The following is a 15,161-nucleotide window of genomic DNA, read 5'->3' on the forward strand; positions in this document are numbered from 1 at the left end:
GGTATTTTGTCTCAAGTAGAGGTTTACACATCCTTAGTATATATGAAAAAATAGCAGACCATTTAAGGCATTTTCAAGATATACCATACAAGGAATATCACACAAAGGGCGGGTTCAGGAGGGTTAGTAAGTGCTTTTCAGGTCACTTATTGCGGTCCGTGTTATGACAATTTATACAATCTGTATTTATCTACAAACCAATACATCATAATGGTGAAAAAAAATCACAAATAGGGGAAACAGTCTCTCACTGTCATCTACTTGAATTTCATTTGTGGTATTTTACTGAAAGAAATTAGCTGTTTTTGGTGGATTATATCAATGTTGAATTTTCAAATTCCAGAAGCATCCTAAGCTATCACTGTTTGCATTTTATAATCAGCATTTTAAGAGGGGGATTTCAACATTTGCACATGTCCATTCAAAGTTTCATATAAACAAGATAGTCAGGATTAAACCATTATTATGGCATATAATGTTGGGCTTGGTTTGTCCATAGTTTCTGTCATGTTTGTACAATAGTGCATCAGCAACACTTCAAACATAAGTAATGTGTTCATTTATCATCATCATATACCATTATCTTTTATCACAATTTAATATATTACCATTTTCATGTAAGAACTTCAACATTTATTGTTCTTAACTTATCATTTTTTATTTATTGCTTGCTTTTCAGATTGTAAATCGTGTACAAGTTAGAAATGTATGTGATGCAGACGTTGACGAATCAACGGCTAACAGAATTTGATGGTCCTGATGTCAATATTAATAAAATAATCGTGATGATAATGTAAGCTACTCCGAGTAACGCTAGTATACACCCAAAGCAGCATTTCCATTCACCAACACTTTTTATTACACCTGCTAGACCTAAACATCAAAGAGGCACAGCTGCTCTAACGGCTGATGATTATGAACGCTAAAATAGGTGCGTCATTAGCCTACCTGTGCGTCACTTATAACGGCTCCTCCTAGCAAGGACTCAAATGAAGTGATACATAAAAATGTGAGTACGGTTAACCAACCTGACCGAGTAGCTTGTAACAGTTTTGTTTATGTCTCTACCCACTGTAAATAAGTCAAACCGGTGAAACTGTTTTATAAAACAGAAATGTCAAGCAACGCAGCGGAGACAAAAGATGACGGTTAGTTAAATGATGGTAACCGGGGCAGCATAATGCACCCTGCGTACCGGTGTTATCATATACACCGAGCCGGGCGGCAGCAGAGGTGGTTATTCACCAGAAACAGTCCTTACGTAAATGTTAGCAAAACAGCGTAAAATACAGGCAACTTTACCTGAATGTTGTCCCGATTTCACGTGAAACAACGGAGTCGCCACCGCTCCTCGAGTTGTAACAATGAGTGAATGTCCCTTTACCGACAACCACCTCCTCCTCCTCCTCCCGGCAGCTCCTGTCCTCCTCCTCCGTCCTCCTCCCCGCTTCTGTCCCCCCCGCTCTACTTAGCATCAAGCCCACTACTCTCGCGGGAAAGCTTCCTGTTAAAACTGTCAAAATAAAAGCCTCATGAACTAACGCACCAAATGACACCAGTAGAATTCCCGTAAAAAATATTTTCACGTTTATTTTTTTCTGTAAGATTTTCTGCAAGATACCTCATCTTCATTAATAAGTCAATTTCAATAGTTATCTAACTTAAAAATTATTTTGATAGCGTGAATAACAAGCAATATAGAGTGTTAACTGATAACCCTCACAATATAATTGAACAGAAATATTTCAGTTGTAAAATGTGTACTTTAATAATTTCGAGTTTGATTTTCAATTCAAATGCAATATAATATCACATTTAAATTGAAATTCAAGTTTGACTGTTAAAGTAATGCAATTTTTTTCAATCTCGTACCGCCTTTACCAAGATGACTCATGATTATGGGTGTAAGTTAAACAAAATTTAACATAATCATCCAAATGAAATCAAAATATAATTTTTCAACTTTTGATGCATTTTATCAATTTATTTTTTTATTTATTTCGGTATTCTATTTTTATTTTTTGCTGTGGGGAAAAACACAGCAGAACGTTTGTACTTATTTTGAAGGTGAACTCGCTAGCTTCCTGTCTTGCGCAGTGTGTGCTGGTTTAGCTTGATGCAGCTCTCGCTCTTTCTTCACAGCAGGTTTTCTGTCTTCTTTGAGCGCGACCGCCCATCCGAGGACGAGCAGGCTTTCTGCGTTTGAAATGTCGTCATACTGGTGATTCAGAGTTTTTAAGAGCTGTGCGCCTGTTGAAGAGGTCTGAAGAGGTGAAAACAGGTAAAAGAATAACATAATAGTGGGCCCACAGGCGCATAGATTGAAGAAAAATGAGCCAACGCCTACACTGATTATCCAATTATCACTTTAAGGCTGCTCCACTACTCCTGCTTGACATTCATTTCAGGTTACTGTGGCTTTATTTTGGTAAAAAGTAGCAACAGTTAGTTAAAAAAAATGCATTCAGTGCTAAAGTGCTATCTATTAAACGTATGGTGGATCTAGATACATGATGCAAAGTAGTGGTTGTCAAAAGCTGTGAACATTTCTCAAATGTTTAACCAGTAAAGGCTTAAAATCTTTGAGCTTTTTTGCAGAATCAGTGTATAAGGCAGATGGTCCCTCCAGCAGTTGCATCGTCAGGCCTTCAGCACCACATTTGTCATCATTAGAGCTCGTGACTCCTGCACGCTGCACTCACTCCACTGTGGTTTGCTTTGCAGCACCCCCCTCTGTGTGTGACAGGCTGTGACAGCCAGTCCATTTATGGAGAGTACACTCATGGTAACTATGGAAACAAGTAAACTGTGCAGGGGAAATGGGAAGAAGAAGAGAAGAATTAGAAGAGTTTGGACTCAAAGAGCATCCAGAGAATGCACTTAGAGAGTTTATTTAGAGGTTGGACTTGTTTCTTTCTGCCAGCAGAGGAGAGCTGATGGTGAGTTTAATATCAGAGGAGAATGTAGTACAGTTTGGAGCACTGATGTTAACTGTTATAAAAGTACAGAGCTTCATTTGTTTGCCATTTTGACTTTAACATGCTCTAATTTCTTTAAATAGTGGCTTATTTTAGTAAGGATATGCTTTGTTTATGTCTCACATAGTGAAGAATGATTTCTATTTCCACATCACATCAATGCAGGGCAACTGAAGTAAGGTGTTAATGAGAAAAGGTAAAGTAATATTATTTACAACATGCATTAAAACATGTTATTTTGATATGTTTAAGTACCAGCCCAGAGTGAATAGTATGTAAAGTTACAAACAAAACCACAGGCAATGTCAGGCATAAGCAATCTAATTTAAATACAAGAAATGTACACCAAGTATTGCACATAAAGCTCAACAAAGACTGACGATTGCTGACTGATTTGCATACAGATTGCACAATTGAAAGAAAATATAATAGAATGGAGAAGTGTGCAGCAGTTGAATGTGAAATAAGTCCGGTACCAGGCTAAAATTTTGTCTCGCAAAGGAAGGATTTATAAGGTTTAATGGCAATAGGCAGGAATTACCTCCTGTGGTGCTCAGTCGTGCAGCGTAGATCCTGACAGGAGGCTTACAGCTCCTCTGATGGAGGGATTTATGGAAAAGCTGACACTATTTGCTGAACACACACCCAAAATGTTATGGTAAAAGCCCCAAATGTGTCATGTGTATTATCTTTCTGCAGCTTTACAGAGCTATCAACAAAAGATGACACTAGCACCAAGATCATCTGCTCACTCTGCTAAAATGAAGACCACAATGAGCACCTGGACTCCACTGAACCACCCACTGTCCAACAGCAAGGTCAGATTCAATCACCCTCTCTGAAAAAGGTTCCCCTTTTAAAAAACCTTCATATGGTAAAGTTTGATAGGAGAAGATGTGGGAAACTTTATTTTGGTAAAAGCTTTAAAATGAAACAGCCAAAACATAGTAAGGAGAAGTAATGATGATACTAATAACCTCCAGAGACCTGAGAATTTGTTTTAAATGCATTTTTACATTTCTCCCACTTGTTTGGGATTAGTGGGACCTAATAAGTTTAAAAGCTCTTTGAACTGGAATTAGTCTATACCAAAAATAATTTCCACAAAATCTCATCAAGGTCTTGAATCTGCAAAAAGTACTGTACTGGTTATGTTTTAGCTGTGTGTCCACCAGTTGGTCAGTTGTTGAGGGTTTTCAGTCAGTAAGAAAAGTTGTCAGTTATTGAGAGAGGTATGGTAGAGACATTTTTCCTCTTATTTTGATCGAGTAACACAAGGACTTGTTAAGGTCAAGCATGAACAAAATATAACTAAAAGCTCTGAATTTCATAGAAATTTTCCATTTCAAAATCCACATAAATTCCTAAAGATTCTCTGAAAATTCTTACACAATTTTTAAAATATCCCATAAAAAATACCAAAAATGTCTTCAAATGTTCCCCAAATATTTAAGTGAAACTTTTCATGATGCCTAAAAGTTAAAAAAAATCCCCCAAAAAAGAAATTCAGCAAAAATTCAAAGCAGATTCCTTCCAAAAATTCGTATAAAATGCTCAAAAATAAATGAGTGTATTCCTTAAAACACTATGAAAATGAAGAAAAATATCCCAACACCTAAACAAATTCTATGAAATTTTGCCCAAAATGCCAGAAAATTTAAAGGAAACCCACACCAAAAATCGAATCCCAAATTCCCCAAAATGTACTGAAAAAAATCTCTAATTTCTTTGAAAATATCATAACAATTTCAAAGCAAATCCCCCCCAAATCGAAGCAAATTCTCTTAGAAATTCAAAGCAAATCCACATGAAAACACCAAAACATTTCAACTAAACATGTCCCCTAAATTTCTTCAAATAAATACAAAAAATTATGAGCAAGTCCACAAAATATCCCAAAGCATTTGCTAAAATTTTCCTGAAAATTTTCAAGCAAATTCACCAAAATGTCAAAACAAATTTACCTCAATTTCTTATCAAATTTCCCAAATTAACAAATATGTTCACAAAAAAAAATCACAAAAATGAGAAAAAAAACCCCAGACATCCAAACAAATTCCATGAAATTTCCAGCAAAATTCTTGAAATTTCAAAGGACACCCCCTCAAAAAATAACAAATTGAAACATTTAATAAAAAATTTCTCAAATTTCCATGAAAATATTTCAAAATTTCAGACTTTCCCCCCAAAAATCCAAATCAAATTCTTACAAAAATGCAAATCAAATTCCCCAAAACTACAAATTTATTTCCAACTTTCCATGAAAATGCCTGAAAAATTTCTAAACAAATTTCCCCAAGCATCCAAGCAAATTTTCTAATTTTTCCAAATTACCTGAAAATACAAATAAAAAAAATATCAGCTGAAACTGTCTGGAAGATACAAACATCCCCCAAATTTCCTTGAAAATTTCTAAGCATTACATTATTTATATATATACAGTATATACAGTGCTTAACAAATTTATTAGACCACCCTAACCCTAACCAAAGTAAGGTTTATGCCACAGCTGCCCTAAATTAACAGCATTGGTGATTACCAGAATCATTTTTTATGTTTCTGCAATGGTTAATACACCAATATGTAGAAGCTCTTTAACCCAAATGATATTTTTAATGCTGAAATATAATTATTATTGTTATCCATGAATTTTCAAATTTACTGATTTAGAAAAAAACTGAAAAAATAGTAAAGCACATTATTATTTCTTGATTAATATGTCAAATTATAGTTATTTACTTGCATTCCTGAACAGAAAAATGAGTTTTAGTGGTTGAATGTTATGCTTCATTCATTTCTGACTTGTCAGAGAAGCCCAGTGAGATGGCTCAAATTTGGGTGAATTCAGTTTGAAATCCCTCATTCCTGTTCAAAATGGTAAAACGTGGAGAGCTCAGAGAGTCCGCATTAAATCACTTCGTGATGCTGGATGGTCTTTGAGACAAATATGACAGGTGGTCTAATAAATTTGTTAAGCACTGTATATACATACGTGTGTGTGTGTGTGTGTGTGTATTTATATGTATATTCTTATTTACTGAAATAAATTCAGAGCTTTGTGACATGCTTAGTGCTGAAGCTCATATTTAGATATTAATAAATGTATGATTTACTGTGATGCTCTAATAAGAAAATAGTTCAAAAATGACCTTTTGGTGAAAACACTGAGGTGTGTTTTGATAACTGATTTGATTAAAGACAAGAACAACAAGGTTTTGATACATTTTTGTGCTTTTCTATGCTTTGAAATCTTTCATGTCTCCACTCTCTCAGGTGTTTGAAGAGAGGCGGAGCCTTCTAGCAAAGTGGGTATGTCTAAAAGAAGATGAGAGAAGATCCATTGAATGAGCTGATGCTTCCTTAATCTGCAAAGAGCTTAGTGTGGACTGTGTCGAGAAGTAGATGTTAGAAATGACTGCGCTTTTCTCTGTGAAGTACATGACATTAAGCACTGTTCAGCTAAAGCAGTAAATAGTTAAGGATTCTGCTCTGTTCTTTCATCTCTTCATCAGTTTGACAGGTGGTCTGACAGCCAGAGGAGGGCGGTGCTGCAGGATTTAGTGCTGAGCTGTTCTGTAGATCAGCTGATGTTCCTGAGTCTCAGTGTGAGCAGACGGCTCCCCCTGCAGGCCGCAGACTTCACATGCGTGCTTCCCAGAGCCCTCTGCCTCTACCTCTTCTCCTTCCTGGACCCACGCAGCCTCTGTCGATGTGCCAAGGTACACTCACACTGATCATGGCACACTTATATGTCTGTGTTAACATGAATGACTTCCCTGTCACTGAGCCTACTGAAACCTCTGCCCTGTCATACATCCTCATTCTGAGTGTTTTTCTTCTCTGTGAGCAGGTGAGCTGGCACTGGAAGAGCATAGTGGAGCTGGACCAGCTGTGGATGCCAAAGTGTGTTAGGCTCGGATGGTACATCAACTTCTTACCCTCACCATTCGAGCACGGCGTCTGGAAGAGACACTACATCCAGATGGTGCAGGAGCTGAGACACGCCTTGTTGCAGGTCTGGAGATCAGATCAAGAATTAGTTAACAGGGGGTTTTTACTTTAACTAGTGAACACCAGATGGGTTTTCAACAAAGAAATTTTGTTAAAAGCAGGTTGATATCAGTGGTAGGTGTCTGAGACTTGATTTTAACCATTTTTCAACCAGCAAAAGTAAGGCTATATAACACCGGTCTACCACAAAATAACAGTTACTCTTTTAATTTTGACAATCTATTAATGTGAATGTTCAAAGGAGAACAATAAGTATATTTCTAACAGTGGTGGATGACATCTGGTCCATATACAGACATAATTTAAATGTACTTCGTTTGATTCATGAATGCAGCTTTGTAGTGTCATCAGAAGGATCTCAGGATTTAGTACTCAAAGCAGTCTATGTAAAACTGAATGAGTGAAATGAACAAACCTCTATGATGCTGCAGGGATACCTGTGCTAAAACCTCTGTTTTCCTCCACAAGAACACTGCATCCCAGCATCAGTTATTGGCTCCTAATTTATCAGACATCAGCGGTAGACCTGAAGATCTGTCAGAGGTGGATTTAGTCAGTGCAGAGCGTCCAGCATCGAGCTCTCAGCCACTCAGAGGAACCTCCAGGAAAAAGCAGCTGACTTGCCCTCCACCATGGAGAGACTCTGACAGAAACCCTAAAGACACGCTACGCTTCAACTACTTAGACAACACCGATCCCAGTGACCAAGGGTGAGATTTTAGGGCTTGTAGAGCATTTAAAACTGACCACTGCATAATAAAAATATAAGAAATATAACTAACTGATAATTAACAGGATCAAATGAGTAACTAACTGTAAATAACCAGGAATTGATGAAATAACTTCTGGTTAACCAATGCTTAAATTGTCAATTACTAAGTAACAAATAAGTGAGTAGCTAAGTAGCTAACCTTCACTGAATTGTAACTGTTTTCTGCTTACTGAACAGTTAACTAATTGCTAGTTAATATACGCTAAAATTGATATACAACCCCAATACCAAAAAAGTTGGTGCACTGTGTAAAATGTAAATAAAAACAAAATGTAATTGCAAATCTCATAAACCCAGGTTTTATTCTCAATACAACTTAAACAATATATCGGAGACATTTTATTATGCCATGTGAACATATTAGCTCGCTTTGAATTTGATGGCAGCAACACATCTCCAAAAAGGTGGGACAGAGACACTGACATTGCAGCCCCTCTTCTTTAACAACAGTCTGTAAACCTCTGGGAAATTAGGAGACCAGTGGCTAGAGTTTTGGGAAAGGAATGTTGTCCCATTCTTGTCTGATGTAGGATTCTAGCCTAACAGCCTTGGGTCTTCTTTGTTGGATTTTTCCTTTTATGATGCTCCAAGTTTTTTCTAAAAATGAAAGTTCTGGACGGCAGGTTGGCCAGTTCAGCAACCGGACTCGTCTATTGTGAAGCCATGCTGTTGTAATGGATGTAGTATGTGGTTTAGCACTGTCTTGCTGAAATATGCAAGGCCTTCCCTGAAAGAGACGTCATCTTTATGGGAGCATATGCTGCTCTGAACCTCTATATAGTTTTAGCATTGATAGTGCCTTTCCAGCTGTGTAAGCTGTCCACGCCAGAGGCAACCCCATACCACCAGAAAGATGAAGGCTTTTGAACTGTGCATTGATAATAAACTGGATGGTCCCTCTCGTCTTTAGTCCGTAGGACACGACATCTGTGGTTTTCAAAAGGAATAACAAATTTTGATTCATCTGACCACAGAACAGTTTTCCATCTTGCCTCAGTCCATTTTGAATTAGCTTGGGTGTTTCTGGATTATGTTCACATATGGCCTTTTCTTTGTATGATACAGCTTTAAGTGTCATTTGTGGATGGCATGGCGAACTGTGTTGACAGACAGTGATTTCTGGAAGTGTTCCTGAGCCCATGCAATGATTTCCATTCATGCCTGTTTTTTAATGCTGTGCTACTTGAGGGCCTGTACATTACAAACATCCAGTTTTACCTCTAGCTTTGTCCCTTCCTCACAGAGATTTCTACACATACTCTGAATCTTTTGATGATATATATTATAGATGGTGGGATAGTCATAGTCTTCACAATTTTACGTTGAGGAACACTTTTCTGATATTGATCCGTCCCTACTTTATTGGGATGTGTTGCTACCATTAAATTCAGACCAAATATTGTTCATGAAATGGTAAAATGTCTCAGTTTCAACATCTGATATGTTATTTATGTTCTGTTGTTTAAAATGAGTTTTGAACATATCTGCATTTTGTTTTGATATACATTTTACCCAGCGCTCCAACCTTTTTGGAATTGGGGTTGTATTAAAGTGATGGTTACTTAAAAGAAAACTTCAAATAGAAATCTTAATCATACTGCTTTCTAATATTTTAAACTGACTCCAAACTTAATTTTAGAAAGGATAAATATGCCTAAGTGTTCATGATGTTTTTCTATTTGATTTTCTTTCTGCAGACAAATGAAAATTCAATCCTCAACCTGCCGAGCGAACACATGGAAGCCAGACGTAGGGACTAAGACATCACTCTCTGAGGCAAACTACAAACTACGCAAAGCCAAATCGCTGGTAACGCACGCTCCATTCATCATCAGCGCCATCATCCCGCTGTGGCTGTGACCTCCTTGTGTGATTCAAAGGGAGTTGGTAAACGTGGAGGATCCTCTGGAGACTTGGCAACCAGCAGGCATCATGTATAATGGAGCAGCATTTACACAGAGACGCATGTTAATAATGAGCTGCTCAGAGAGGGGGGAAGCCAAATTATGCTGATGTTTGAGGGAGGGGAGAGGAAAGGGTGAAATGGAGGACACTGGATCATTTATTATTCTGGCTTTGGTGAAACCATTATGAATTCATATCATCTCCTGGTACAAGAGCTTATCCAGATTACCAAAATCTAACTCCCACTCTCTTTCAATTTACGCAATTTTTATCTTTTGAAGATTTTTATTTCAAAGTATCCTCAGTTTTCTAAAAACTTTTTCCTTGTTTTCATCAGATGTTCCTCAGCTCCAACTGCAGGCCTCAGACTCCTCCATCTCATGAGACCCAGACTCGGTTTCTTTATGACCACCCCATCTCTAATGACACCTCTGAGAACACGCTGCGCCTCGCCCAGTGGAATGCTGGGATCCGTCCAGGCCCGGTGAGGCCAGCGATTCCCCGCCTTAGCGTGGAGGCGCTCAGGGCATCTCAGCGCTCCCACCGGAGTGCTCCCAGTAAGTGATCCCAGCTTCTGCAGTTCTTAGGGCTGAATATGATGTAACTCTATAGTAAGAAATGTATTGAGGACAAATTAAGAGCATAGAAAGACTGATTCTGCAGGAAAAGTTCCCAAGTGTCGTTCGTGACCCTGTTAGACATGTTCTATGTGCTTTCTAAATCATGAAGGAAGCTAAAATATTATCCTTAACATTTAAGTTGATAGGGGCAAGACATTTAAAGTTATTTTAGCTGTATTTAAATAAAAACACCAATCCAAAAAGGTTGGGACGTTGTGTAAAATGTGAATAAAAACATAATAGTTATTTGAGAATCCTTTTTACCCTATATTCAATTGAATTCAGCACAAGGACAATATATTTGATCTTCAGACTGATTAATTTTGTTAAATTTAGAAAAAAAAACATATGTCATGAATTTGATGCCTGCAACATGTTTCAAAAACACTGGGACAGGAGCATGTTTGCCACTGTGTCAGTGACCTCTTCTTCTACCAACACTCTGTAAAAGTCTGGGGACCACAGATCCTAACAGCTGAAGTAGTGAAAGCGAAATTCTGCCCCATTCTTACTTAATGCACTTTTTTAAGCTGCAGTGTGGGGTTTTCCATGGTCAAATTTTGTATACACTGGGCCCCAATTTTCAATCAGAGACAGGTCTGGACTTCATGCAAGCCAGTCTAATAGCCATATTCTTTCACTGTGAAGCCATCCTGCTGTAACTCATGCAGAACATGGCTTGGCATTGTTTCACTGAAATAAGTAGTGATGTCTCTAAAAAGACGTCTTCTGGATAGAAGCATATGTACGGTCCTTTTCCTCTTTAACCTGGAGGAATCAATGGCCAAAAATGACCTGAATTGAGGACTCATCAGACCACAGCACTATTTTCCTGCCTTCATAGATTGAAGAGGATTATTTAGTTTTTACTCTGCCTTAAAATGTTTGTTTCACTTTAAAAATTGCTATTAGAAAAAATGTCTGACTCACTTCTTATGCATATTTGCACTAATTAATCTACTTACTGTAGCAATAACTAATTAATCTTTTTACTGTACTTAAAAATTGCTGGTAATTTATCTACTCAATGCAACTAAAATGCTGTAAGAAGGCTCTCTGGTAAAACGCCTCACCTCTTATGTACATTGCACTAATCAACTATCCTAAATTATCTCATCTCCTTCATGTAATTCTACCCACATTCTTGCATGTTTCATACTCTGATCATGTCTAGTCAGCATCCTTGCAACCTTTGCCCGTATTGCAACCATGCTATCAATGCTCACAGACTTGTCTATACTAGAAATAATACCAAAAAAAGCTTGAACATATTTAAATCTTAATTTTTTATACTTATGTCACAATATATTTTTTTTATTTAATGTTTAATTCCTGTATTCCATTGAGAGCAAAGCTAACCACAGTCAAATTCCTTGTTGCATGAGCATGCTTGGCCAAAAAGCTGATTCTGATTCTAATTACTGAGGAGGAGCTCAAGCATGCAGTTACGCTTATAATGGTCATTCTTTAACACAGCGCTCCCCAACAGCTGGGTCATGATCATTTGGCACTCAGAAAGAATGCATAACGTATTTTATTTTCATTTTATTGACTGTCAGATTCTGAAAGAGGTTTTATTAAAAAAAAAAAAAAAAGGTTGAAAAATGTCATGCATCTGTACTACTTGAGCTGTTGTCACGTCAATGACACAACATTGTTACAACATAGGTCACTTGACACCCAAAAATTAAGCACACAAGCAAGCTAAAGGGAAAAAGAAAACAAATGTCATTGGAGAGCTCCTTTGCAGCTGCATTAAGAGACAATACCTGTAGTTCTACTTAAATTAAAGGTTAATGTGACAGGTGATTATGGTGAGTTGTATTTTTCTGTACTTCATTTGTATTGTTTAATTTTAGCACATTATCCCTCACACATTGATGGCCGGTCCATGAAAATACTGTCTTTCATGAACCCAGTCTGTGGCACTAAAATAGTGTAGGACCTTTTTTTTGTTCAGATGATTGATATTCTCCTTTTTGAGGAAAATTATTGTAGTTGAAAAGGTTTTCAGGTCAAGGCAAAGTCTTTCAGTTACATCAAGTTGAAATGTTCCTATTTAACACAGGGGTAACCACAAGTTTTTACCGGTGCATCTAAAAAAATTGAATAATAATTAAAAGTTCACATAATAATTCAAAAAATGAAACTTTTGTATACTCCAGATTCCTCAGACTCTGATGCTGTAGCAGCACTCACAACAATCATCCTGATAATGAACTCTGACTAAATGTTATTTTATGATTTCCACTGTCATTTCGACCTATAGAAGACAATTTATTTAAGAAATTATTTTTCTGTCAATTCCAGGTAAGCCGTTGTTTAAGGCATGGACTGCTCCTACTTCACACGCGCAAGACATAAGGTGAAGCACATCGCCACCATCAGGAGGATGTCAGGATTACAGCTTCAGAGCTACAGACTGTCAGTAGTGTAATTAACTTTACATGTAATGAACTAAAAGGTTTTATACCAGCACAGTACTGAGTGGAGATTCAGCGATATGCAGAGATGATGGGATTTTTAATTTTAGAGTTGAATTTTGCACTTGGAAAGAAAAAAAAAAGTCTGTTAGTCTGTTGCATCAGCTGTACATTGTTTGTGATCATGGTTATACTGGGAATTATTTTAGGTATTCAACATTTTTAATAAGGATGTCTCAAAATAACACATATTATGGTGCTATTTAAAAACCAGAAGATGTTTTTTTTTCTTAAAGGTGCTCTACAGTTTTTAAACTCCAGAAATGTTTGATAACCGAGTCTTCATTCCATTTGTATCTTGCAGATTTTCCACATAAATTTCTATTGATGGAAACAGCAGTAGTAATATATATGTGGTTCATGTCTTACATAAATTTGGTATTTTGAACATGAATAAGCTGCAATAAATGAAAAATAGCTATAAAATAGATTTTGATTATCCAAAAAGTCCCTGAAGAGGATCCTTAGCCCAAACAGCAAGGTCTAAGAACCTCAGAAGCCTCCAAATGTCTTCATTATTTTAAAAATATTTAAAAATTTATATTTGGGGCCCAAGCCTGGTAACAAGAATTTCATTCTTGTATGTTTCTCCTGTAAAACATTACAGCATTCAGCCCCTGATCTACTTCTGAACTACAAATATGATTTTTGGCGTGCATATTCATTATGACAAATCCCAACAGGAAGACCACCAGCTTCATCTCAATTTCCAGATAATGCCTCTTTTTGGAAAATTATTTATTGAATTCTGTCATAGCTTTGGGGAACATTATTCTACGATTTCTTTTTTCTTTTTTTAATGCCCAGACAACAGTACAACACAGCCACATGCAAACAGCTCATCATAGCGCCCTCTGTCTTGTGCAAGGATGCCTTAGTGCCTATGGGGAGCATTTTAATATCTCGCCAATTTCACAGGAATTCTGATAGGAAACACCTTAACGTCCCACCTTGTTTTATGTTACGCTATAACTATTGGTCCTGCCCCGGTCACCCCTACATACCTGCATCTTCCTTTCTCAAAATGCCGCCTACTGTTGACAGTGAGTACTACCGCATATACAAAGGGCAATGTGCTCATTGATCTACTGGTCTCCCTGCCCTGCTGCAGCAAGCTGCACAGGTTGCTAACACCCAAGTATCTCCAGAACAAATATGACCAATATTTGGTTGACACATGGAGCATCGTAAGACCTTCAAAAAAGCCACTTGGAGCCATGTAAAAAATCCCAACAGGAAGTCAACCAGCTTCATCTAAATTTTAAAATAAGGCATTTTTGATGGTGTCAAATGACTTTAACCTATTATAACTTCATTAAAAAATAATCTGTGATCTTCTGGTCCTACAGTATCACACTGAACATGCTCACATGCAAACATCTTTTTATAGCGCTCCTATTGACAACAAGATGCAACACCAATGGGTCATATCTTCATTCCTCTTATTGTGCTTAACCTATTGAGCTCTGATTTTGAAAGAAAGGCCCCACTGTTTGGCCACAACACAGATATGTTTCATTGACGGATGTCTCACTGGCGATGGCGAGCATTTCAATATTTTGCCAATTTGCAGGAAGTATTTGCAACTCACATACCCAACATCTGATTGCCTTCAAATTTCACATGTAGGATCAAGGCCTGCCCCTCTACATATTCAAATGTTAATTTCCTCGTCTTGATGTAGCACCTCTACCGGCAACAGGAAGTGATACAACTGGGTCATTTCTTCATTGGCGAGCAATTCATAAACACGCATAAACACTGAAACACTTACATCAAACTTCTGATTTGCATAAAGTCTCACATGTATGATTAGGGTCTGCCCCTCTACATATTTAAATGTGCATGTTAATATGTATTACATGTTTTACTTATGTACTACCCACTGCAAGGAAGCAGAAGCATCTCTAACATACAATCTAAGGTCCTGTCATTTTACATGAAAAATAACAGTCCAAGAAGGATCAGCATGCTTTCTGTGCTCTGCTGCAGCACACAGCATAGGTTGCTTACACCCAATAATTCCCACACTTTCATCTGGCTTAGAGACATGTTAAAAATTTTTTTTGGTGAGTTTGAGTTAAAATGCTTTTTAAGTAATGTTGGTCATTTGAGTATTTATAACATGCATTTGGGTATGTACTCTGGTTCTGTGGCTTATCAACTTAAAAGAAATGCTTTAAAACATTTTTTACTCACTACAGTTGCTTTCAGCTAAAGGTTAAGAGGCCTCACACTGGATGTTTTTTCAGGTCTGACTAGCATCATCCTTTCAAAGTTTGAGCCTTTGAAATTACTTCAAACATTTGGGTGATGGTTTTTCATCATAAAGGTGGGGGTTGGATCCTGAGGCTACACAGTTAAGAACCACTGCTTTATAAAGGCTATACAC

General features: G+C 37.3%; 2 protein-coding genes across 8 annotated transcripts in view; one reads left to right on the plus strand and one right to left on the minus strand.

Annotated features, from left to right (window-relative positions):
* fzd3a (frizzled class receptor 3a) overlaps positions 1-1,441 on the minus strand; it is a 40,544-nt gene extending 39,103 nt beyond the window's left edge. For both annotated transcript variants that reach the window (XM_041806066.1, XM_041806064.1), the window contains exon 1: positions 1,303-1,441. The gene's annotated coding sequence lies outside the window, so the exon portion shown is untranslated. The remainder of the gene's footprint in view (positions 1-1,302) is intronic.
* fbxo16 (F-box protein 16) lies at positions 976-15,060 on the plus strand. Of its 6 annotated transcripts, none has more exons than XM_041806067.1 (12): positions 976-1,009; positions 2,143-2,281; positions 2,599-2,939; positions 3,106-3,174; positions 3,678-3,796; positions 6,252-6,287; positions 6,491-6,697; positions 6,829-6,993; positions 7,458-7,699; positions 9,459-9,570; positions 10,004-10,223; positions 12,597-15,060. In XM_041806067.1, exons 4-12 carry the CDS (start codon positions 3,165-3,167, stop codon positions 12,653-12,655), a joined length of 1,170 nt encoding a protein of 389 aa, XP_041662001.1. In that variant the 5' UTR covers positions 976-1,009; positions 2,143-2,281; positions 2,599-2,939; positions 3,106-3,164; the 3' UTR covers positions 12,656-15,060. The 6 variants fall into 6 exon arrangements, with proteins under 6 accessions (XP_041662001.1, XP_041662002.1, XP_041662003.1 ...); XM_041806068.1 differs by having other exon boundaries at positions 3,144-3,174; XM_041806069.1 differs by having other exon boundaries at positions 2,143-2,221.
* Positions 15,061-15,161: the final 101 nt, after the last annotated feature.

This window comes from Cheilinus undulatus, linkage group 14 (genome assembly GCF_018320785.1).
Source record: "Cheilinus undulatus linkage group 14, ASM1832078v1, whole genome shotgun sequence".
NCBI lineage: Eukaryota > Metazoa > Chordata > Actinopteri > Labriformes > Labridae > Cheilinus > Cheilinus undulatus.

Excerpts from the sequence above, each read along its gene's own strand:
- fbxo16 (XM_041806067.1), top strand. Across the intron at positions 6,288-6,490 it reads GGAGCCTTCTAGCAAAGTGG|TTTGACAGGTGGTCTGACAG; the intron begins GTATGTCTAAAA and ends TCTCTTCATCAG. Across the intron at positions 7,700-9,458 it reads ACCGATCCCAGTGACCAAGG|ACAAATGAAAATTCAATCCT; the intron begins GTGAGATTTTAG and ends TTCTTTCTGCAG.